This window comes from Danaus plexippus, chromosome 2, assembly GCF_018135715.1.
Source record: "Danaus plexippus chromosome 2, MEX_DaPlex, whole genome shotgun sequence".
Taxonomy (NCBI): domain Eukaryota; kingdom Metazoa; phylum Arthropoda; class Insecta; order Lepidoptera; family Nymphalidae; genus Danaus; species Danaus plexippus.
The window spans coordinates 2,251,263-2,277,246 of NC_083537.1; the positions used below are offsets into that span (position 1 = coordinate 2,251,263).

At 33.6% G+C, this 25,984-nt stretch overlaps 3 protein-coding genes across 4 annotated transcripts in view; 2 read left to right on the forward strand and 1 right to left on the reverse strand.

The window, feature by feature from the left end:
* LOC116765337 (villin-like protein quail) overlaps window positions 1-1,144 on the forward strand; it is a 12,111-nt gene extending 10,967 nt beyond the window's left edge. For both annotated transcript variants that reach the window (XM_032654790.2, XM_061520922.1), the window contains exon 16: window positions 351-1,144. In XM_032654790.2, coding sequence (XP_032510681.2) covers window positions 351-464 — 114 coding nt within the window. In that variant the 3' untranslated portion in view covers window positions 465-1,144. The remainder of the gene's footprint in view (window positions 1-350) is intronic.
* Window positions 969-18,900, reverse strand: LOC116779512 (rho-associated protein kinase 2). The gene is made up of 13 exons (XM_061520915.1): window positions 18,292-18,900; window positions 15,515-17,443; window positions 15,015-15,175; window positions 14,513-14,722; window positions 9,689-9,879; window positions 9,189-9,363; window positions 8,830-8,987; window positions 8,322-8,523; window positions 7,812-8,080; window positions 6,963-7,120; window positions 6,295-6,420; window positions 5,235-5,448; window positions 969-4,069 (listed from the first exon to the last, which is right to left on the reverse strand). Exons 1-13 carry the CDS (start codon window positions 18,470-18,472, stop codon window positions 3,976-3,978), a joined length of 4,068 nt encoding a protein of 1,355 aa, XP_061376899.1. The 5' UTR covers window positions 18,473-18,900; the 3' UTR covers window positions 969-3,975.
* A 759-nt stretch (window positions 18,901-19,659) lies between these two features.
* LOC116779764 (TATA box-binding protein-like 1) lies at window positions 19,660-25,873 on the forward strand. Its single transcript, XM_032674189.2, has 4 exons — window positions 19,660-19,917; window positions 22,106-22,698; window positions 24,424-24,518; window positions 25,162-25,873. The coding sequence occupies exons 2-4, from the start codon at window positions 22,121-22,123 to the stop codon at window positions 25,392-25,394; spliced, it is 906 nt and encodes a 301-aa protein (XP_032530080.2). The 5' UTR covers window positions 19,660-19,917; window positions 22,106-22,120; the 3' UTR covers window positions 25,395-25,873.
* The last annotated feature ends 111 nt before the right edge of the window (window positions 25,874-25,984 follow it).

A 25,984-nucleotide genomic window follows, 5' to 3' on the forward strand; every position in this document is an offset into this window, starting at 1 on the left:
TATGACTTTCATTATTGATATTAATTTTAAATTAAACATATTTTGCAAATGTAGACATTTTTCGCTCCAATATGGTGGACGGACAATGGCGGCGATTGCTTCATAATTCCATATCATAACCTAATCAAAGAAAATCCTGTTAACTCTAATAACACTCAGAATAAAAACGTTTTATTATTAATATGATCAACTATAACCAGTACATTTGACTCTTATTTCTATATTTTTGTTGTCGTTTGTTTAAAATCTAGCCTTCACCCGTGCAAAGACGTGCACAGTATATTCTGCCAGTGTTGTTCTATATTATTTTTTTTACAATTCATTTTATAATCGATATGTCTCTTTCTCAGCTGTATCTTACGCACGACGATTTCGTATCCACCTTCAACATGACGTACAATGACTTCCGATCGTTGACCGCCTGGAAACAGAGGGAGCTGAAAAAGTCTGCGGGTTTATTCTAAAACAACTGCTATATTAATAACAGCCCTGTTATTGAAATTTATAATTAAACATAATTTTATTACGCTTAAACTGAAACACAGTTTACAAAATAGTGGATAATTAAAAATATATTTATAAAATAAAATATAACTTCAATATTTACTTTGTGAGACAGATAATTTTATATTATTATTTGGAATATTCTTGATTAAAGGTAAAATAAAATATGCACAATATTTGCAACAACACACTACAAAGGAAGCGTTTTCAGTTTGCAATTCATAAATCCTCACACGTACTAAAAATGTAGGCTATTGAAATAGAAATGAATGGATGGAAACTTAGTCCTAGCAAACTGATGTCTATAGTCGATATTCTAACTGTTGACACTGCGTCATTTAAGTATCACGTAACTCGGAAACCGTAGGTATTTTTAAGCATTTATAATTAATTGTTAATTATTAATTTTATAAAATATATTTATTATTGTTATAAAATGTGAACATTAAATAAAACATAAAAAAAAAAATTAAAATGTTATTTATTTTTCACAAATGTAGCACTTAAAATGAGCTAGGCATTAATTTTATGATAAAATTAATAATATTCTTTACAATATACAAATTTCTTAAAAAAAAAAATCCGTAAAATATTGGTTTATTTGAAAACATATGTACATTAGAACTATCAATACATGTAACATAGTATGCCTAGGTGATATGAGAGTGGGCCGAGTAGCTAAGGCACGTCTGGATCAGTATTGCGATAGTCCATACTATCATATAATGTTAAGCATCACACCCATCATTTATCAACATAACTGTCACAGGACACCCACGTACAGCGTCATAAACGTTCAACTCGATAGTGTCAGCGACAGTCCTCTCGGATACGAAGCTAGCTAGTTAGGAACTTAACATTTTAAATCGTTAAATACATTACAGTAACGGATGGTATAAAATAAATTAATCGTATATATATGTATATATAACACGCGGCTGCTGTGTGGTCCACATCGTGAGAGTATTTCTTAAACCACCACCGTATCCTGATCCTAATAAATAAAAATACTCCCAGAAATGATAGACCAGTGACGAACAGTGGTTGTGAACTAAAATAAAAAAAAAATAACGTTACAGATATAGATACTGAATTAATATTTAATGACAAGCATGAATTATTAAATGAACTAGCGAAAAAATTTTAAAAAATATGTATCATAAATTGCAATCGTATTTGTTAAATCAAAAAACAAAAAAAAAAAATACACAAAATTCCAAAATTTCTTTGGTAATAGAGAACATAACCGAATGATTAAACAATTTGTGGGTTTGAATTATGTCATAATGCGATAGCTGCCCTAAAGAGACAATTTTAAAAATAGAATATCAAAAAAAAAAACTTCATAAGCGTACAACTACCATATAATCGCAATTTATCAAACATTTTAAGTACGTATAATTGAAATTATTTCAAAGAGATTGTCCGTAACTTAAGAACTATAATAGAAGCGGTAAGGGATCGAGCGACGTCCGACTCCGGTTAGAGAAAAAAAACACTAACGTAAACAAATAATAATAATAATAATAAAACAACGTAGCATTTGTTACGGAATGTAAAGTTCTGTGAGAAATAAAACAGCGGATTACAAACGTTTAACAAGTACCATAGGTAATAACAATGCGCGGTAGTTCAGGATTTTAGCACCAGATGTCACTACTTCAATATCACAGCTGTTCTCAGTTGAGATATCATTACATATTCATACATTTCGTGTTAACGACAGAAGATTCATTTCTAACGATAAAACCTTGATGGTATTTTAACATTTCAGTCGAGTTAGGCAGACAATTGAAAATTAATTGAACGATAAATGTATGTACTTCCACAACTAGTTTTGTACTTTAAAAATCACTATAATCTGTATTAGACAACATCCGTACGGTTTGATTTGGTTTTATAAGATATTTTTATAATCTATGTCCTTTGAGCTCACGCGTTCTGCAACCATATAAGATGCCGCAGCGAATATGTCCGATAAATATAACTATTAAAAATTATTTGTACATGATCATCATGAATTTAAATTTTGGCACCGATAAACTATATAAGGAATTCTAATGATTGGAGCAATAAATCTTTTCATTATAAATGTTTCGTTCGTTACTTAAACTTTTCAAACGGAAGCCTTCCACAGTCAGGTTGAGCAAATACCAAAATTATGGAACACATATGGCACTGATTCGTTAAGTAAATGCTTTAGCCGTTTTTATATATTAAAACATTAAATTATTCCGGGCTTCGGGTGGAGTCAGTTGTGTACCAGTGCGGAAAAAACATAACCCATTATTACTCGACTACGTATGCGACATGATGTTTAATAGAAAAATATATAATTAAAAACAGTGCAATTCCGCAGTATAAATGTTTCCTTCCATTAAGATTTAATGTTAGTTTCTCAATAGTAAACTAACACCACTATGTGTATATCGTATAGGCCGTTCATTATCATCTAGGTACGTAGGATGTGTACAAACATTCAGTGAGCTTCGTAGTGAGTCAAATCTAATCAATATCACGATCCAATCGCTAGTGTTAGTTAATAACGTACATTCAAAAACATTTTTGTACAAAAATATATCTATATCAGAGATTTTATAAATCATTGCTACATATTTTTTCTTTTTTATTAAATTCTAGTTGGAGTTTTTATATTTTCGTATTAATTTATTATAATTATTGTATTGTTCTAGGACACTGTATTTTTTTTTTTTATAAGATTACAAAAAAAAAAGAACATCGACTAAAAGCAACGTTTGGTTATTGGTACGCAATGTATAATCACGAAGCGTTATATCGCACAGAGACTGCGGTACCTTGAACGCGTATCATATTAACAAGCCAGATATAGCAACATAATATCAACACAGTAACTTATATGTACATTGAACTGAACACTTGAAAAATATATTTTTTTCGTATAACCATAATATTATTATTATTTAAATACATCAATCGGTACTTTACAATAAACTTGTAAAACAAAATCAATTCCAATCATCAATTCACTGATGTGAACGCTAACAGTCACGATCTGCCGATAGATTCTATCGACAGTGATGTTATCAAGTAAGTGTGCTCATCGGATCTCTTAAAAGGCAATGATAAAAAAATTCTATATAAAATTTTCCACATGAAATGTCAGCTATCAGATCTCTATCTATCGCTTTAGCTATAATTTTATAAGTTCACAATAAGTACATGGATACCTAACACGTTGTATTTGGACATTTTGGAAGGCCTACATTTTAGGAGACTAGCTAAATTTTATATATAAGGTACAAAAATTTCGTTCATCAGTCTGAGCACACGGTATAGTTGGAGATACATGCACAGGGCTCCGTATATAACATACGGATATATTTCTTGTGGTCACAACAACACTGCTAGCTATATAACAACTCCAGTTTAGCGACACGTTCGTATCAATAGATCAAACATCCGCAGTGCGGGGAGTGTAGCGGATGGAAGTCACTGGCGAGGAAGGGAGGCGTTCGCTGGCAGGGTTGAACTGCGCTGAGATGCGTTCAGATATCCCGGCTTCAGGTTTGAACGCATCGAGTCCCTGGAAATTGATGTAAATCAATCATTATTACATATTTTTTAAGATCATTAGAAACGAATAATGTCTAAAATATATTTATTCATAGTTAAACTGAACACTGAAATCAATCAAGTACCTTCATTTATCGTAAATGGGGGAGCAGTTCGTTTTCATTAAATACTACACTGTATTAGAAATATCACACGCCGGCCGCTCAGAGTTTGCGTTTCTGACACCTGTCAATTGTTCTATGTCTCTTTATGAATACTACGTTACGCTCTATATTACAGACGCATATTTTTTTGTAATTATTAAGACAGAGTATATCAAGATTAGAAAAATATTCGATTATTTTGATCATGTCACTACAGAAACAAACAATTGACGTAAGCTTGATAGATCTCACTTTTGACATTTAAGAACTTTTGTTTTTACATCACATCATTTATTTTTACTAGGCTTAGTCCAAAGTTAACGTGAGTTATTGTTGTTTAAAAAAAAAATAGACAAACTCCTTGTTTTCTTCAGACAGTACTCAAGATTACAATTCTTCCAATAAATAAAAACTTTGACATCGGCAAAATATTCAGTGATTCTAGTGCGAATGAAGCCACAGCATAAAATTTGTATTTTTTTTCCCTTACGTAAATTGTTCCCCACTTGAAAATTACATTACCTTTTCGATTACTACATTTTTGGAACGAAAACTCTGATATAAAAATGTAGGCACGTATTCAGGTACAAGAATTTATAATATTCTTGTTGATATTATAATGCATATGTATGTATTTTTACTTGAATCCCCCATTATTACATTTTGTTTCACCCCTTGAAATATTATAATTTTGTTACTTTTGCTAGGAAGTTTTATTATTTTGGTGAAAATTGTTCTCATGTTTCATAATTACCGATACAAAGAAACATCAAACTAACTAATAAACCCAAAGTACGCATTTCCCTTTAAAAAACTTAATTTTTGAATAATTACACAATAAATTATTCATTTCGTTCAAACTCTTTCATGTTATAAACAATTAAATATTGTCTATGTCTTCCGTCAGGTTTAGTATATCTTATCTGTGGTATACATTCAAGACACAAAATATAAAAGGCATGGCTGTATGGGCTTCGTTCTTTGCCTGTCCTGACCGGGACGAATTTTAACCAAAATAAACCTGTGGTTTACCTGGGTGACAGCTTATTGTTTTCATGGTTGTTGGTGATGGCCGCTCGGTAGCCGTGCCTCTGGACGCGGCGGGCTAGTCTCGCCACCCACCGCCTCTGTTCGGGCGCGCCGGCCGCCAGTAGCAACAGTTCCCGCGCCCGGTCCGCGTGTAACTTGCAGGCCGCCACGCCCTCGCCCTCCGACACGTGCTCCACGTGGATCTTCATACGACAACCTGATGGATAATACAGATTATAATTAACAATACATATTAATAAATATTTCGAAAAAGAAAATTTTGATAGGGTAAATCTTTTTTTTTTTGTAAGAAATAATAATCGTAATCCCTAACTAACTGGTAACTGTCCACGACTTTGTCCGCCTTGTCTTCGGTTTTGTATTCAAAGAAAAATGTGTAATGTTTACTTAATTTGTCAGATATGTCACTCGGTCGTCAGTGACAACATTCTTCCCAGTCATGACTCCATACCACAAACTACAAGGAAACCTTAGATAATATATAGACATGACATATATTTTATTCCGATATCTAAGCTACATCATTGAAAAGTTTTATCAAAATTCGTTTAGTATATTTTCTCGAAAGTACAATAAACATTTCTAACGACTTCCGCACTTTCTAAATTATTAGAAAGAATACAAAAAGCGACTAACAGCCGTTCCAATACATAAATAGGTCAAAGAAAGGCTTGGTTATTGACCAAATAATTAATTTAATCAATTAGTCGGTCGCTCTGGGTGTTGACTCTTGATAATATATTTCTATGCACACACTAATTACATAAATATAATGAGTTACTAATTACGAATTACGTCTTAGTATTGATAGCGGAGACCCGGTTTGTAGCTCATTTGTGATATCTCTATACGTGTTACGAGTATTGTGTTTGTTTAACTGGCAGTTTGACCGCACAAACTCGTAGTAGGGATGCAATCTCCGACACATACATTCTTATTATAGCTATATATTAACTCTATTTCAGTAAAACACGGTTATTTTGGCAAGGTATAGCATATCTGTAAATGATAAAATTATAATACAGATATGTTAGAATCTCACGTCTACACTCGTAGGCCTGCGGCGGACGGAACATGTTCCACAGAGGCCTGGTGCAGACCTCGCAGGCCGTGGGGATGTGGTACGTGATGCTGACCAGGTCGTGACCCTTGTGTTGGACCGTGTTACCTGCGATTATAAAACATTACAAGCAATTTAACACGTAATTTCAAAATATACATACATTTTCTTGGACATTAGTTTATTGTGACATGGTTCTATCTGAACTATATACACGTAAGACAAATATAACCTTTTATCTCCCAACTTGTTTATAGTAACCAAAGTATGTTTTTTTTGTTATAATCGTGCGTGTAGAGTAACAGGTCTTTGTCCCACGACCATCTAAGTAATTGTTTTTATGTAAAGTCATAAATAGTTTTTTTTATATGAATATTTATGTACCGACTTTATAATATTCGTCGTATAACAATAATAGTACTAAATAATTCCAGTAAGAGGAATTACAAACACATGAAAATTATTAAATCAATAGCGAGATCAGGTGAAAGTGCCAGGAAAAATATTGCTTTAACTAAAAAATAGTATGTATACCCGTATCTCGAAATTAATTGTATCATATTGATTGAATGTTTTAATGAAAAGATGGAATAACGGGTATAAAATGATCTCATTAATTTATATCATGAATGTGTCTGTAAGTGTCGTACCAGCATGGTCTGGCCCGTCAGTGGGCGTGTCCTGAGCGTCTCCCGGCCGACGAGCCTCGCCCTCTCCAGCGTACAGCAGCTGGAAGATGCGAGGAATGTCCTTAGCATCGGCGCGGATGACGTCACCCTGGGTCACTGACCGCACGTGAAACACTTTGCTGAAATTACAGTAGAAAAATGTGAGCACGAGGTATTGGTGTCATAATAGTATCTGTCATTAACAATACATTTAAGTATAATTATAATGTATAATTCCTGTTTCTATATTTCCGCGGTATATCCGTCTCGTTGTGACGTCACTCGGTTACTACGATGCAGTATTCATAACAACGTAAATGTAAGCTACTTTTTTTTCATATTAATGGAAAATTCATTACCGGCAATTACTTGCAGAAATCTCGCACACGAAGGTCGTTTAAGTGTTCATTACTACAGCTACTACCGCTAAGTAGGAACTTATGTTATAAAGAACTGGATACTATTGTTTCTGTTTACATATGCAATACTAACACCATTTATCAAAACATATCAACAAGAACGACTTAGCGTTGTGATTGGTGTCGGCTAAGTTTTTCATCAGCAACAAAAACTAAGGAATTCACTGATACATAATCGGATCAATTAAAGAGATGATACATTACACGTCCGGCAGACGAACTGTAGAGATCTAAGACTCGCGAGCATTAATTTAAATCAACCTAATACTTCCCGGATCACTACGCGTGTTTTGTTATGTCAATAACAGCGTTCACCCGACGTTGCGGCTGATTGGTAGCGGTTAATTAAAATAGGGAAATAAGCGTAGCGACCCGTTAAGCGTGAGTTCGGTCCGGTCGATGTGCAACGAACCTCAGGTCGAGGATCATGACGGGGTCGGTGGTGTTCTGCTTGTCGTTCTCCGAGTTGTAGAATATGATCTTCTTGGAGGAGACCACCACGTATTGCTTCTTCCAGCCGTGCCGCCGTATGTTCTGCTTGAAGGGCACGGACAGCCAGCCCTCCAGCGTCTGCTCCGTGTCGCCGTCCTCTGCGTCCGCGGAGGACTGCGAGGCCGTCTCGCTCGTCAGCGCCGCCAGTTTCTCTTTCAACTGTTCGATCTCCGCGTCCTTGCTGTCGACCTGAAGTATTCATAATATATACATATATATATTTTTTCATTTGTAACGTTCAGAAATTTTGTCTTGAATTCCAATCCTGCCTAATAGTGAATTCCATTTGGTAATTAATTTTTGATTACTAAATATTTAAATTTCGTATTGTAATATTCGATAAAATAAGTAACTATTGTTATAAAAAACATAGCGAGAAAGTGGTCAATATTTCTCATGACCACATGTAATGGTAGTATCGCTTCATCACCTCCATGGCCAGTCGCAGCTTCGTCTGTTGCTCCTCCAGTATCTGTTGCTGCGCCTCCTGCAGGTCTCTGTGCAGCTTGCAGATGTGCTGGTCGAACTTCTCCTTCTCCCTGGTCAGTTCCTGTTGCAGCTTGCGGTAGTCCTTGTCCTTGCGCACTGACATCTTGCTCTTGTTCTTGGTGGACGCTGGATTCATGTCTTTCCTGTTTCGTTTATAAATATGCTGGTTAATGTATTATAGAGACAAACTACGCTAATGACATACAAATGAAACTATTTTTTTCGGATGCTGCAGGTTTTTTATTGTTTTATATCTCTACATAATCCTGCGTCACGGTTCCTTTACAGCGACCGTGATCACGGGCAGACGAGATGATAGAGTCGTCCGCCGCAAAACCTTAATATCATTTAAACGACTACACACAAAAACCTTAGATATAATTATATTATATGTAACAAACGTGTATAATTTTGCGTCTCATTTGGTACATTCTCCGATATATTTGTACCTGTTCATAATCTCGGCCAGTTTATTGACGGCCTGTTGTTTGAGCATGATCTCCGAGTTGAGTTTCTTGTTAAGCCGGTCGACGTCGTCCTGTAGTCTCTGCAGCGTCGCCACTCGTTCGGCCAGCGCGGTGCCGCTGCGTCTAAGCTCGTCCACCTCCTGGGGTTAAAGTTTTAGAAAATTTATTAAACTATCACTTAATCATGAGCTGTATACAGCACAGAGATAGTTGTAAACTTATTTTAATATTTGGTATTAATAAAATATGCCTAATTCCTATTTCAATGTTTGCATGAAGTGGACGCCCTAGTCACCAGTGTGTGTGACACCTGTCCCGTAAACCCAAGTCTCAAGCCCCACCTTCCGTTGCAGGTCTATGGTGGCTCTGTTCTCGTGGTCTCTGTCCCTCAGGCCCTGCACCAGCGCGTCCCTGGCCGCCAGCTCGCCGCGGTGCTGCGCCAGAGCGTCCCTCATCTCCAACTCCTTCATCGTCTTCTCTTTCTCCAACTCTCCGACCGTCTCCTCTGCTATAGACCTGATATTCAAAGTTATACAAATGATCTAACTGTATAATGAAATTGGTGTTCATTTCTTTTCTACGAGAGACGTTGACTTATCTCTATCAGTAATTAAAAAATACAAATATCTTTATTCTTTATAATGAACTATAAAACTGACGATGACTTTAATTTGTAATGGTTAATTTTCATGGTTTATACAAAATAGGAGTGAAAATAATTCCGTCTATGACCTTGAACCTGAGATAAGTTAGTATTAAGTACATTATTAGTTATTCTATATGGGTCAACAATTCCACGTGTCCAGCGTCTTGAGGGTAAACATTGTAATGTGTTAATAACCTGGCGATCGCCTCCGAATCAGCCCTGGCGATGGCAAGCTGCAGCTGATGCATGAGACTGGCTCGTTCCTGTTCCAGGTCGCGAGCTGATCGCTCCCGCTCGTCCAGCTGAGCTCGCACTTCGTTCGCCTGGTTCCGATACACGACGCAGTAATGCTGTTCATTCTCCAGCTGGGAGCGTAACTCCTCGCTCTGGAACAGGGGATATTCAGATGTGTAATAAAAGATTTCTATTTCGAGGAGCCTATAAGAATTCAATTAAACATGTCACTACTCTTCTATGTAAAATAATTCAAAAGCTATGTATAAACAATTACAACACTAGGCCCTTGACAATAAAACTCACTTATAATAAATGCATTAACTCATTACTATCAAAACTATAAATAATTGTAATTTGAAAAACAAATATAAGATCAAGTCGCCGGTTCCACCGAAATTAACAAAACTATTAGAATACAGAAGGCTTATTGTGTAGCAAATGATTATTATAACACTACCTACTGTTTTGAAAACTATAGATTAAAAAAAAAAGTTAAGTTAATATATAAGGAAACCTATGGTTAGTATACTTAAAAAATGTATTAGAAAATTTGAGTATTTAATTGGATATTGCTTGATTTTTTTAATTAATATAAAGTTTCGTATTATTTTTCTCTTAAAAATTATTTCCTTTTGCACTTATTATATATATATATTTAAATTGTAAATAGTCTATATATTACAAAACTGTTACATATTCATTCGTACTTGTCCTGTTAAGGTATTCTTACACCTAAATAGAATCCTTTCAGCGATAAATAATTAAAAAAAAAAAACTGCTACAACAACATTGAGGTAATTGTAATTATTGTCTTAAGCATCCTTAGAATATTACAGCTACCACACAAATTCACCGTTAGCCTGACGCTGTACCCAGAACATCACGGAATTAACGAAGCGTGACCAAATGGTGTAAATTTAAGCATATAAAATTTACTTCTCAATTTTCATTATAAAAATTACTTAAGTATCGAGACGATTTAACAGAAAAAATATTACCGGTTATATTTATATTCATGTACACTTCACACGAATAATATTAAGAAAATTTTCTTAGCATGATTCAATAGTATCGTAAATGCAATAGGGAAATAAAATGTGGACATTACTTAAGAGCGTGCGATATCGCCGTTTCACACTTCATAGTTTGTACCCTCGACTCTTCTATGTCTGACAAAATTTATAAAGTCGTGTTCACACAGAATGGGTGTTCGTCATCCGATTGCTTCATTCACATTCCAATGTAACTTGTTACTCTGATAACATAGATCTAAAACGATCAGACGTCTTACAGAATCTTATTCGTCATTAAATTTAAATATTTTTGCAGTATTTTTTTTTTTAAACAAAATGTTGGAACCGCTATTTTAACTTAATCGGATTAAAATGGACTAAGTAACGCTATGTTGATGAGACAAAAAAAATTGAATTTTTTTACGTTAATCTTAAATCAGATAAAATAAAAACAAAACAGCGCTTGGCTGTATTCGAATAAAAGTATTTCGTAAATTATAATAAATATTTAATTTGGAATGTTTTAAAAATGGCGGCCAAAAATATATATATATATATATATATATATATATATATATATATAAATTTTCTAAGACGGTAGCGATGTGGTACAATCACGATAAATCAGTTGTATTCTTCAACTGGTTTAGCACAAGATGAAATCATCAACGTTTCTAGTTCATACAATTTTATTATTATTATTTCATCCACATATATAATGTTTGCACGCGACATCGGCCGTTTTAAATTAATTTATATTCAATGTTTAATTACAAACTGATAAGTAAATTCCTCGGTTCACAAACATAAACAATACCATATCAGTGCGCTTATCCCAAGTTTGAATTTGTCACACTGAATACGGTGAGTCAAAATTTTTTTTATTCATAAATCTCAACAGGTAGTACTAACGTAGGTCGTCCTGTGACAGACGTTAGACGCTACGTATGTCGTGTGACGCAAACTCGTAATAATATAGTGCTATCACTATTTGTATACGTAATAAGAAATGTGTTATTTGATTTTAAGTTTCCTATTCCGCAGATAAATAGCGACAATAGAATAAAACGTATGGTGAAATAAAAAACCTTAGCGTGGGAAAACGTGCGCTGATCGTGTTTACATTACATCGGACTAATGCGCTAATTATTATATATTAAGAGTCCATGAAAAATATATACATTTAGAAAACAGAGAATACAATAGAATTATACGAAAAAAAGTACACTATTCATTTCCGATGCATCTAAAACAGTGGTTGTTGGCCGGTGGTCCGCTGGATTCAAAAAGTGGTCCGCGAACGAATTCAAAAATCTTTTGAATTTTATTAATGTATTAACATATTTTTGTTGACACGAAATACATTAGAGTTTTTTATTAATTTTAATTCTAAATATTAATTCTTAGTCATTCACTTTATTTTTCTTTTACGTCGTGGTCCCATGAGCACAACAGAGAATACAAAGTGGTCCCTAGTCAAGAAAAGGTTGGGAACCACAGATCTAAAACTATGGTTATAAGTAAATATAGGAAAACAATTAAACGCGGTATTAATTGAATCGTTTAAATTACAAAGGAACCTGTCATAGCATTTGAGCTCTATACATAGTTTCGTCTGAAGAAAACAATGTTATAAACATAATCCTTACCACAAGTTATTACACACTACATACGAAGCGTCTTACGTTTGTCATTGGAATCAGCTACGTTAACTATATTGTGCAAAAGATTCATGAACGATAAACTGTAAAAGGTCCGTTTGAAGTGTGACGATTCGTACTTGTGTTAAGCATATTTGCAGAAGCCCTCTATAAACAGAGCTATCGAGTCCATGATAAATAAAAAATATTTGAAACAAGTCTTTGTAATATTACTTCACTTATTAAACGCGACTGCGCCTTATTTGTCGAATGAAGTTTTCCTGTGAGGAAGAAGACAGAAACTACCCTTCCCGATGACGCTGTCAAAGACTAACAGCAATAGACAGGACAAAATAATTGTTAGTCAAAACTTTTACATTATAAGAAACGGATTTTTCTTTCTTTAAAGAATCAAATGTAAAAGAAAACTACATATTATGAAACCTAACTAGCAATTATATCGTGATGAGCGAACAACTGCATACAACTTTACTATTTATATAGGTAAATAACACGTCAGATCGCTTAAATTTAAAAAAGGAATGTCATTAATAAAAAAAAAATGTAATGATATTTAATATAGATTAATTAAATTTAATATATTATTCCTAATAACGTATAAATATCATAACAATATATAATCAATGACAGGCTCAAAGTAAATAAAATTACTGAGGTCAAACAGCTTTCCGCGAACCGTTACGTAATATTATTTCTATTAAATATTAAACAAATCACTATAAATAAATAAATATAACAGTCATGTGACATGTGAGAAAAACCGCTGGATACGTAATAATTCGTTTGTTTGTTTGACGGCAGGGTCGCAGGTGTATATGGGAGTTCGCGTGTGTGCACTTGTTCGTCTGCGTGTGCGTGTGTGTGAGTCATTGTGTCGTTATGCCGAAGGACATTCTATTTCGGCGTGATGAGACTATGATTAATTCACGGAACAGTAAAAGTATCGCGGATTGTAAAAATATATAAGCGATTCAAATAGTTTTAATATTATAATAATAAAAGGAACAGAACAAAATGTCTTATATGCTATGAGTCATATTTACATATTCCCGTGTGATAATTGTCGATAACGCTTGGCCGTTTTGATAAAATCTGTGTGGTTGCGTCGACTTAACGAGAAAGCGTATTGAAGCCTTACACTTCTTCAATGAAATTTAGTACAAAACGCATCGTATACAACGACATAGCGATTAATTCGGATCAAAATATAAAATGTCATGTCATAATAAAAAATATATAAAACCTGTTTGGTTATGTCCTTTTTGAGTACTGGCCATTTTCATAATTATGAATATTTTAACTGACTCGCATGCAATGTTTATATATCAATAGATACATTATTGCATCTTTAAATATATAAATCGCTGTTATAGTTGTGTAAGCTTAGAAAATCGACGCATTCAATTCGTTTTTATTATAATAATAAACGTATTGTTAGAAAATATAAAAAATAGGAGTGACGTAAGTCATAAATTGTAAGTAATTAATGTGTAAGAATAAAAATAGATGTTGTGAAACCATTCATTTGTAATGACACTTTATTGGATTAGCCCAAATATAATCTAAAGATATTTGCCTAAAAATCATTAAATTCTTTCGTAAAATAGTTTGTTTAAAAATCTTGATAATAATATAACTGTCAGTTATTTTAATAAAACTTTTTGTTTTAGTGAGAAAATTTTATTTATTTAAAACCGCGTTCAGGAACTAATATTTTACGTAAATCACGAGTTCTTTGATCTCTTGACAACAGAAGAAGTTAAATTATTGTTATATATTATTTAAACACATATATTTGAATTCCGTTCTATTGATGTAAATATAGACGTATAAATGTCATCATTGCAAAATATTTTCCATCCAGCTAAGTCTATATGGCATAGAGTCATAGACCACACAGATATATATATATATATATATATATATATTTAAATGCATCCACATTAGCAATATTATGACGAAAACTTATGAAACTTTTACATAAAGAATAAGAAAATTGCCAGTCATCTGGGGCAAAGGGTGAAACTGCAAAAATCTTCATTTTATTGTTCGATGGGAGGATATCGATGTTATTATATATACGGTATAAATACAGATAGGATGCATACCCTTGAATAATGCATGTCCCTTTCAGCGGCTGCAGCAGCCAGTTTCTCCGAGGCGTCATGCAGGGCGGCCCGGGCGGCGTGTAGTTCCCGAGTGCGAGCGTCCCTTTCAGCGGTTGCAGCGCGGGACGCAGCCTCCGCGGCCGCTGTCTCCGCGCTGGCCGCCACACGCGCCGCACGTTCCTGTTCCAAGGCCGCTTGTAGGCCTACAACCTGAACATAATATTGTCATATGTCATGAAAACAATCATTTTAATTAATTTTAAGTAAAAAATATATTCCAGTAAATTCTCCACAAAGTCGATCATCAAGACAATTGCTGTCAACTGTCAACAACAACGTATGTGTGAAAATGTTTCTTGATTAGGTACTCCCCCAAGTTGGGACAGTGGATCTCGTCTAACATTTCGGTTCCCAACAAAGTTATTGTTCCTAGGCAGCACTTTCTACGTACATAGGTATGTAACTTTGTGACTGCCCAAAAATGGCCTACTTAATAACAAACCTTCTCGCTCTCCTGGCGATGTTCTCCTTGGAGCTTCTGCAATCTCTGCTGCATCTGTCTGTAGTCCACACTGAGCATGGACATCTGGCGTTCCTTATCCTGCGTGTGACATTCGGCCCGATGGCGCGCCGCCTTCTCACCGTTCAATTTAACTTGCAAGGCTGGACAAATTCACAAAGTTTACCAAAACCAATGTCAATGATGAATAATAACCACTATCCAATGATTCTACGTCAACATAGCATGCGAACGGAACGCAGCCGGTCCGGTGACTGGATATCAGGACATAATAATTAGCGAAATGAACAAACCTGTCAATATCTTTTCCAAAATTCCTGAGGCATGCAAAATATTAACCACAGTGATTTAAGGCACATTTTAATATATTATAATTGTATTCATAGCAGTAACTTAGATAGATGGGGAAATAGCAATTTCTAAACCAGGCATCAGTGCTGATTAACCAAGGCATTGTACAAGTAGAACCAAAATGAACCAACCTTTAACTAACTCTAAGTTAGCCTCCTGGTTAGAAACTAACTGAGACCGTTGCGTCTCTTGATGAGCCCGAACTTCCTGTTGATACATGTGCTGCGAGGCCTTCAGGTCGTGTGCCATGGAAGCACACTCTTTTTCTAGTGAAGATATTCGTTCAGATAGTTGTCGGTTGTCATTTATTATCTGATTTATTCTCGTGGTCGAGCGTTCAAGCTCTGTTTGAGCTGCAGTCAGCCGACTGGTTGTTTCTGCTAGTGTTGCCTCCATTCTTTGCTTGTCTGCCTTCACTGTACCGAGCTCTTCGGACAGATTGCTGCAATCTCTCTCAAGGACGTCCCTCTGTGCTCGTAGGCTGGCAACAGTACCATCACTCATAGCAGCCGCTGCTGCTTGTGCTGCACTAAGCTCGGCCGCTTGTTTTCGTGATTTAGCCGCAGCTTCAGACTCCTGTTTCAATTTCTCACGCATTTCATTTAATTCTTTTTCTAAAACATTAATTTTATCGTTATATATTTGCAAATGACTCATTTCTTTAGCTCTCTTGTTGAGTTCTTCTTCTAACCGACGCTTCACGTCACTATAGTTGAACTCGGCGTTCCGCCTGCAATCGGCTTCGATTTCGGCTTTTCGTTGTATTTCTTTGAGATCACGTTTCAGCAGAACCAACTCCTTGTCTGTATCTGCAGCAATTTTTTTAGTCCTAGATTCCCTTTGAGACAATTCTTCTAACTGTGCACACAACATTACTTGTGTGTCTTCTAGTTTACGTCTGCTATCTCTCTCCCTTTCTAAAAGTTTTTCCAAATGTAGTATTGCTTCAGATCCTGCGTTGTTTATATGATTGTTAGATATTGTATCTACGACATCTGCAGCCTTTTTCCTTCCACCGCAGATTTGATAATCACCATTGTAAGTGAAGCCGACAAACGGTAAATGATTACCCACAAAAGCCTTTGGTTCTGGAAAAGACTCGTCCAAGGCATCCGATTTTTCGATATCATCGAAATTTCTCGTATCATCATCACTTGACAACTCGGGCACGACTGGCGGTACAGCATCTCTTAAATTTTCAAAACTCCACTGGTCATTTTTAAAGAAAGGATGCTGCTTTATTTCCGCAACATCATTTCTTCCTAGTCGTTTCACTCTATCTGTTAACAAACCTCGAATGAGTGACTTTGCCTCTTTCGAGATTTCAACATCATCAGGGAATTGCAAAGAATTTCTATGATCCATAATCTTCCCATAAGTACCAACTAAACTATCAGCATAAAATGGTGGATCACCTATTAACATTTCATATAAAAATATACCCACAGCCCACCAATCACATTCACGCCCATAAACACCTTCCCCATTTTGAGATTGTAACACTTCAGGAGAAATGTAGTCGGGAGTGCCAACGGCATTGCTAGCTCTTACAAGCCCATCAGGACCCATTCTCATGCAGGTTCCAAAATCTGCTAACTTCAAATGTCCATATTTATCAATTAACATATTGTCGGGCTTCACATCTCTGTGAACGAAACCCATTCCGTGGATCACATCTAATGCGAGTACTATTTCCATAGTATAAAATTTTGCCCATTTCTCAGGTATATCATAATTGGACATGAGACTGACAAGGTCTCCACCCGGCATGTAGTCCATTACCATATAGAGGTATTTCTGATCTTGAAAAGCAAAATGAAGCTTCAGTATCCACTCTGAATTAGCATGGGCCATAATGTGCCTTTCTTCCCAAAAAAATGTAGAGTCTGATCTTTTTATCATTTCTACTTTACTGAGCAGTTTCATTGCATATACATGACGAGTTGATTTGTGTCTGACTAGTTGTACCTCACCGAAAGCCCCACGGCCTATAACTTTGATCAAATCAAAATCAGCTGCTTTCATACGCAAATTAACTACCTCAGAAGCAAATTCTTCATCTGAAACAAAATTTCTCTATTCATATTTTACAATCACTACAACTGTTAGTTCTCCAATGCCATTATGATATATATATACATAACATAGGCTTAAACATTGTTGACTATTCACTTAAAGATTACAAGATCAATATGAGCATCAGAGCATAATAAAATGTATGTCATTTTTCTTTGACCTAAACACCCAACTTTTATTAATCTTTACCTAGTAACTGTAAAGATAAAGTAAATATAATGAATTAAGTATTATTAGGAAGTAATAGAATTTAAATTAAATCATCAATTTAAATAGTAAATTTTATAACCTAAGTTTAGTTATTTTCAGACTATTTAATATAGGCATTATTCTAAACTAGGAAACTTCCTAACAATCATTCTAAAATCAACATTCAAACAGTTGTCTAAGTAATATATGTGTATTTCATAGTTACAGGTGCATAACCAAATGTTAAAATTATTGCATGTTTTTATGCATAAATATCTAATTAAACATGTCATTTACAGTTACCTATATACAATATATATATCAGAGCAATGTCAAGGTTTGTTTTGATAATGATTGCTTTTATTATCTTAAACATAAAGATACACATATATATTTTTTTACATGTACATGTAAATATTAGTTCTAATATTTTATATTAGCTGGAACTTTAGCTGTCCTGAATATATAGAGATAATTTAATATATAAGGTATTCAATGCGTAATTTAATTGATTATACTATATAAAAACAGCTAGTGTTCTAGTAGAAAAGAAAATGATTTGCATAAGCAATTAGTAAAACCTAGGTAGATAGTTACTTTCATTTTATCTGCAATCAAATTAATTTAATAATATAATTCTTACATCTGCTTGTATAAGCTTCAACGTTTTTCATCCGTCGAATGGCCGGATAATAGCAGTCGCAGACGAGAGCGGTGACGGTATCGAGTAAACCATCCACGTTGCCGACTGATAGAGGATCACATATTTTCTCCTCCAGGACACGTAGACGGAGCAAACGCTCCTCATCCTTCACTGCTTCCATTCTGAACCCTGGCTCTCTCTTTATCGCCCACTAAACGACACCGTACATTCTCCTGATGGATACACCAAATTGGAACACCAATCTCATTACGATTCATCAACTTCTAGGTGGGCCATTCATTCAGTTCTATTCGGAGGTCACTAATATACTATGCAACCAGAAACTTATGTTTCATTATCGAAAAATTACTTGCTCAAGTTTTAGAATGACAGCAGATAGAGGTGGTTCTCACAACAAAGCATATGCACGTTTGCAAACATAACAGACTTATTTATTATATTTAGCACAAAAAAAATACTTTTAATCGCATTTTAACACTTATTTACAAGATAAATTGGCACAACATTAAAAAAACAATGTAAATTAACGAATTAATAAAAACCGCTTGATTGATGAACGATGATCGAACAATAATCTGAAGTTGGCAAAATATTCAATGTTCGCAATGGCGACCGGAGTGAACTTCTCGAAAATAAAAACATAAGATAATGTATAACTATAGACTATAGACGGACACAAGTTTCATTCATTTGTAAAAAGTATTTTTTTTATTATTTTATTTAGTAATATTAGTTGTTATAAAACGAAATTTTAATCAGTCTGATTAAGTGAATATATTATTAATTATTTGAATACTTATAAAAGAAATCGGATTCATTACACAACATTTTATTTCTTTCATAGATTTTACTTTTGAATCATGTATTACTTTTTTATTATTTATTTATTTAAACTTAAATTGTATCATTTATATCATATCAACAGTTTCTTATTAAATATTACAAACCATAACTTGTAAATGATTATGATATACACGTGTATACCATAGTAGTAGATGATAAAATTAAATTGAATAATCTTTTTATTAAGGGATGATATTTTTTGTGATAAAAAACATAAACAAAGCTTGTGTTTAAATATGGATAAAGATTTATGAATATAAAAATAATATGGAAATTTGGATATCATCTCATAGAAAAAAAACATATGTATTGTAATAAATAAAAAGTAATGCATTGTTATTATTTTTTAAACGCAGTTTTATAATTTAAATGTTTTTGAATTTTAAATATTAATATTATCGATTTTTTTCTGTTATGCTAGAGAAATTGGTATTCATTCACATACATGTTAACATTATCTGTCATTCATTGTTCATTCATTTCGTGTAATTAATGAACGAATGAAATCATTTTTGTTCTTGCATGATTAGAATATGGCGGTGCTAGTCAGGATGTGCAGAAGCTTTTAATTTTTGCATTAACGTATTACTTATTTCTTAGCTTTTTGACAAGTTATATTTAATACTGTATCTTAAGTTATCGTAACCGTGTGAAATTTTATCCTAAACCAATATAACTCGTTAGTCGACCAAATTGCCATGAAAATTATTACTTCATTGGTGGTATAAAAATAATTGTGACAAATATAGAACATTAATTCAGGTAATTTCAATTTTTTCTATTATACATAATTGTTAAACTACCTAAAAGTGTATAGGACTACTTTATAATATATTTCATCGCAGCATCCGTTGCTTTGTCATTCAGGTTCAGCTGGTCCTTGTCCGTTCTAGATAAATTCTCTCGTGTTATTTATTGTTTTGTCTTCCTTAATATTTTAAAAATATGAGAATTTAATAAGTGTTATTTACAATTTTATAGAATTAGCGAACAATCGTGTATTATCTTTGTGTTTCCAATCACGTGTGAGTTAATCGTTGGTGGGGTCAATAACTGCTGACTACTGCCTATTTCATTTTTTTATTCTTATGCATAAGGTCAGAGAGGCTTTGACACTTCCTAGGACAATGTTATATCCAAGCGGAAGTTTTCATAATTAAGGTGAGAGTCCTGTTTTCAAGGGTCCTTTCGACTGTCGGATGCCATGATCCATGTTTCGAATGTTGATCGTGTTTGTGGGTCCCAACAGCGATTTGTATTTTTACCTGGTGTTCTGTTGCAAAAGTTGTCAAGAGTAGGGAAGGTCGTAGAGGGCGGGGGACGAAGCGGGGCGGGGGCCCGTCCGGCAGTCAGCTGTGCGAGTATCATGTTGTCGCATCTCATCGCGTCGTGGGAAGTGGCCTAAATTATTGCCCCTCCATTGAATCTGCAAATTTTTGATTCTATGAGATCAATGGCCTACATTCAGAAAAGTATTGCAGTTTTATAGAATAATATTTTTTATTATCTGCGGTTTGTAAATTTCAGTGATGTGATTTTTACTTCTAAAATAAAGATATAATTTAAAAATTATAACAATTACAATAAATTTTTTCCATTTAAAATTTACAATGAAATTTTGAACGAGGTGAACATTATCAAGAGATAGTAAAAAACAGCTAGTGTTCTTATTTGACAAGATATTGAAGAAACTGGTTATTTTTTTATTTATTTATTTTTTTTTTTTGGAAAAAAGGTACCTTTATGTAATATGTGAAAGTTGTTTATTACAAATCATTCTTGCTTATATTTTTGTACATTACAGGACATGACTGTTTGTAATTTTAGTTACCAAAATTAGTTAACATTTTATTTTCAATACATTTCAAACTTTTAAATTACCATGTTTAAATTTCTATAACAAAAAATATAATGATAATTTTTACTGAACTATTTATATCGTAAATAAAATTAATATAATAAAAATGATGTATAATGACAAACAAGTCGGGGTGTACTCATTGTTTCTTCATGTTTACCATTGACCATTGTTATGCAATCAACAATTTTCAATATAGTTCCTTTATGGTTTATACAAGCAACGATAACCGAAACAGTAACTTGTGCTGTATTTAATCGCCATTTGATTATACGCCATGATTCATTTCCTGTTTTTAGATGTTTGTTAGTTATATTTAATTGAAGGATTTTATTTCTAAATCGGCACTCCTTTCTCATTGAGTTATAATGTTGAATAAAAATAAATATTATGATTAAATTAATTTAGTTCTTATCATTATGGCTTACGACTTTAAATAAGTTGTTAACAAAATATAATTAAATATTTTTAATATACACACTTATATATCTCATTGCTGAACAAATAGGTATGAGATCAAATAACTATTTTATTCCATGTTATTCTAATATTATAGTGTACATTTTAAAAATGGAATACTAGTTACTATTGTTTTAATAGTTGTCGGAACTGAATCTATTCCTTCATATAACTAGGACTTGCATAACACAAAATTTATGATGGTTTAGTTGCTTCTATTTATATATTATTAAATTAATAATTTTTCAAACATTTGATATTATCTGTCTCAAATTTGAACAAAAATTATAAACAAACTGCTTAAGTCTATTTGATTTTTTATAATTCAGTGCAAGATATTTTAAAGTTGCAAATAATGATAATGATTACATTTTATTTATATTGTTACATTTTAAATTATTCAGACAAATGAAAAATATCTACCTACCCTCATATCAATATAATTTGGAATTAATTTGACCATAAAAAAAAGGACTATTTGTTGACATTATAATTAAATTAAAAAAATTCAAGCTGTATATATCAATCTATACAGAGTAAATAAGAGAAATTCGTTTTATACCTCAACTCATTAAAGGTTTTTTTAAGTTCTATTTAAAAGCAATATTAACCTATTAAATTTAAAATTTCCAGTTCGCCGTGGAGGTCATGGCTACACTCATCCAAGAGAATGGTATGAAGTTGAGCAAAGGAACCCATGGTGTAGTCGTTAACCATGGCATGACGACGCACGGTGTCCCAAATCACATGGTGCCAGACCATGAATACTGTGAATCGGGTCAGGCCGAGCAACCCGCACAACAGTGCCTCGACGCGGAGAGCGAGCCGCATCAGCCGCCCGTCGAGGAGGAGGAGGAAACCCCAGAAATTGACATAATGATAAACAATGTTGTGTGCAGTTTTAGTGTTAAGTGTCACCTGAACCTGAGACAGATCGCTTTAAACGGTGTTAATGTTGAGTTCAGACGGGAGAACGGAATGGTTACTATGAAACTCCGGCGTCCATACACCACGGCCTCTATATGGTCCTCTGGTCGGGTCACGTGCACGGGCGCCACTAGCGAGGATCAAGCTAAAGTGGCCGCCCGCCGCTACGCACGTGCCCTACAGAAGTTGGGCTTCCAAGTACGCTTTCGCAACTTTCGTGTTGTAAACGTACTCGGAACTTGTAGGATGCCCTTTGGCATTCGAATTATAGCATTCTCAAAGAAATACAAAGAGGCAGAGTAAGTATTTCATTTAAAATAATATATTGCTTTGTTGCTAGATAAATTAAAAAATAAATAAATAAACTGTGATATATTAAAAAACATTTTTATTAACAAATTATCAATAATCATTTTGAAGTAAAGCAACATAAGTTAGTAATAACTTTCCAATAATATAATTATTCTGTTATTTTTTAATTATATCTGTTTTTTATGAGCTGTTATGAATTTCACTTACCAATGATATGCATATTATCATTCTTTAACAAATTAGGATGTGATGCTTATTTGTTTTTAATTAAAAGTTGCCGACTGGAATGCTATTAAAGGGGTCTTTAAACTCTGGTTTGTGCTTTGACCTCCGGAGGTCAATTTTCCATGTAATATTATTTGGTACCTTTTTTGGTATATTTATGACATTACAGTAACATATCTGGAATTTTTTGATAAAGTAATTTTCAAAAAAAAAAAAAATGAATTAATGTGCTTGAAATTTTTTTTCAATAATATTTATTCAGTAAGTAACATTTTAGTAAATTCTTTTATTGTAAAATATATAGTAGGTACTTGATAGTTTTAGGACTTTGCATTAAGATTGTATTATTTGTAAATTGATTGATATTATCTTAGTTTAACATTAATCTCACTTGGCCGTTTTAATATTTTGTTAGAGCAATAAGAAATCACATAAACTGTTTAAAAGAATATCTCTAAAAAGTTTGCTTAGGTAGTGAGATTTATGAAGTGTCATTCTTGTTATTGAACCTTCAATTTAAAATTTTAATCATAAATAATTTAAAAGCACTAGAACATTCTCTGTATTATAGACGAGCTGCAGTGAATGAATGTATTGTTTTATTTGTGTATTAAATAAATCACAAAATATGTTTATTTAATGCATCTAAATTTCTTTTATCATCTACATTTATGTAGATTGGGGCATATATTTTATTAAGACATACATTTTTATTAAGTTCACAGTATGATAATGGTAATGTACTTACAAACATTGAACATGTATAGACAAAATATTGAAAAAAGATTGCCATGTACAAAAACTTAATTCTCTTTAATATTACTGATGACAAAAAAAAAATTCAAAACTGTAATAGGAAGAATTAAAGCAGGTGTTCCAATATCTAATAATAGATTTTTTGGGGTAATTTTTTAGTGTAGTTGTAATAGTTAGATTTACTGATGCCGATATATTATGAACCACGGCACATTTAAACATTTCACTCATTACATAATTGTAAAAAACAATATTTGAGCCAAGTTCTTTGTTATTGTAATGCATTCGTAACAAACGCACCATTTTATAATGAATGCTGTACATAAATTCTTCAGATGTCACATATCTTTTGAAATTTTTTTTAAATTGAATGTCACATTCCAAAACAGAATCGACATTTATTTAATTCATTAATGCTAGCAAAATTTTTCATATTATTTTATTTCAATATTATACTAAGTAATGCTTTTTTATTGGAATATGTTTTTTTTTATCTATATATGACCCAATTTTTTTTTAATAGGGACTAAGTAGGCACACATTTATAAAAAATACAACTTTTGTTTGACATTAAGGTTGTTATATTATTGTTTTAAATACTGTTACATTTAACAGTTGCTTTTTACTAAACAGGATTCAACATTCCGTGTTCATTTATGTTATGCACCAGAAAGCATATCTTATCATATATCTTTAGTAAATCTATGCTAACAAACATTCACCTCTTCCAGCTATGAGCCTGAACTTCATCCCGGGGTAACATACAAGTTGTACAATCCCAAGGCGACTCTCAAGATATTTTCCACCGGTGGTGTGACAATAACTGGTATGCAACACACAACATATCATACATTGTCATTGGAAAGCTGTTAATTTAGAATGTCGAATAGTGAAAGTTTCCCCAATTCTGTATTAGTATAGAACCATAAAATAGCTTGTATATGTGTATATGATTTTTTCTATGGTTTTAGTCATCACCATCTATTTATAACCTCAAGATTCATTTAAAATGTTTTTATTTTATAAGTATAGAATTTTTACACATTATGAACTGATACAAATGATTTTAAAGTTACCAAACAATTTCTGGATCATGAAAAAAACTTTTTACTTACTATATGTTGTTTAGTACTTTAATTACGATGGGTAGTATTATGACATACATACATTTTACCAACTTCAGGCTGGTGATTTATTGTATAGACTCATCAATCTTATTTCTTTTTCATAGAAAATAACTGTTGATATCTAATATTTAACAAATATAAATATGTATGTATTATTATATGAATATAGTATTATAACTTCTGGAGTTTATGTGGGTGTGATTTTTTTTTAAAGTACTTTAAAAAAAATTACTTGAATTCATTACAATATGAGAGTTCAATGACATTAAATCTAAAATGTTTATCGATTACTTTGTATATGATAGGAAAGCAAGTATACTATAGAATGACCATTATTTGCAGCTCGAAGCGTTAGCGATGTCCAGTCGGCCGTAGAGCGCATCTTCCCACTGGTGTACGAGTTCCGTAAGCCTCACTCGCCCGCCGATGAGGAGAAGCTGCGTCAGAGGCGGGCGGCGCGATCGCGGGGCGCCGGCCCACCACCCGCAGAGGAGCGGCCCCTGGAACAAGCTGCACCACAGACTGACGACCCCATGCACCTGGTCACACTGTCCGACGACGACGCCTGGGAGTGACCACCCTCCCCCCACCACCAGCCCCCACCACCCGCCAAAGCGACGGACTCCATCCAGCAATAACTGACGGTTGTTAGTGTGATCGATTCTCGGCGAGCTTCTTCGGTTCATGCCAAAGATATTTATTAGAGGTGCTTTGCGCTCGTCGCCCGGACCTCTCGGTTCCTCTGCGCGGTTGTTATGTATATGTTGTGTACTCGATTGCTCGCCCCCCTCCCGACCTCCTCCCCCCTCTCCGCCGGGAGGCGCGGTCGGTTCGTTTGATTCGATACCAAATTGTCTCAGTTGATAAAAATTATGAGATAATAAATCTCTTTACCGATACTCAAGTCTCGTTTTTTTTATTTGCAGTTGTGATTTATGAATTGTAGTGATAATAGTGTTCGCGATAATGTTCTAAGAAAGTAATGACTGAATGTTAGTTAGACGTTAGTGATTGTAAATACGAAAGCTTTAGACATTATACATTTAATTAAACACATGTTTGTTTTATTGTAACACTTTTATTATACGGAAAGAGACACCTTATTTTACTAATGTGTGTGATGATTTTATTGTAGGCCTATAAATCTAAATGTATACAATTTTTC

Coding starts and splice junctions, on each gene's coding strand:
- LOC116779764 (XM_032674189.2), top strand. CDS start 22,121: ATGGCTACACTCATCCAAGAGAATGGTATGAAGTTGAGCAAAGGAACC. Junction 22,699..24,423: donor AAGAAATACAAAGAGGCAGA/GTAAGTATTTCA, acceptor CACCTCTTCCAG/CTATGAGCCTGAACTTCATC. Junction 24,519..25,161: donor CGGTGGTGTGACAATAACTG/GTATGCAACACA, acceptor CATTATTTGCAG/CTCGAAGCGTTAGCGATGTC.
- LOC116779512 (XM_061520915.1), bottom strand. CDS start 18,472: ATGGAAGCAGTGAAGGATGAGGAGCGTTTGCTCCGTCTACGTGTCCTG. Junction 8,988..9,188: donor CCATAGACCTGCAACGGAAG/GTGGGGCTTGAG, acceptor CTTTAACCCCAG/GAGGTGGACGAGCTTAGACG. Junction 8,081..8,321: donor AGCTGCGACTGGCCATGGAG/GTGATGAAGCGA, acceptor TGAATACTTCAG/GTCGACAGCAAGGACGCGGA.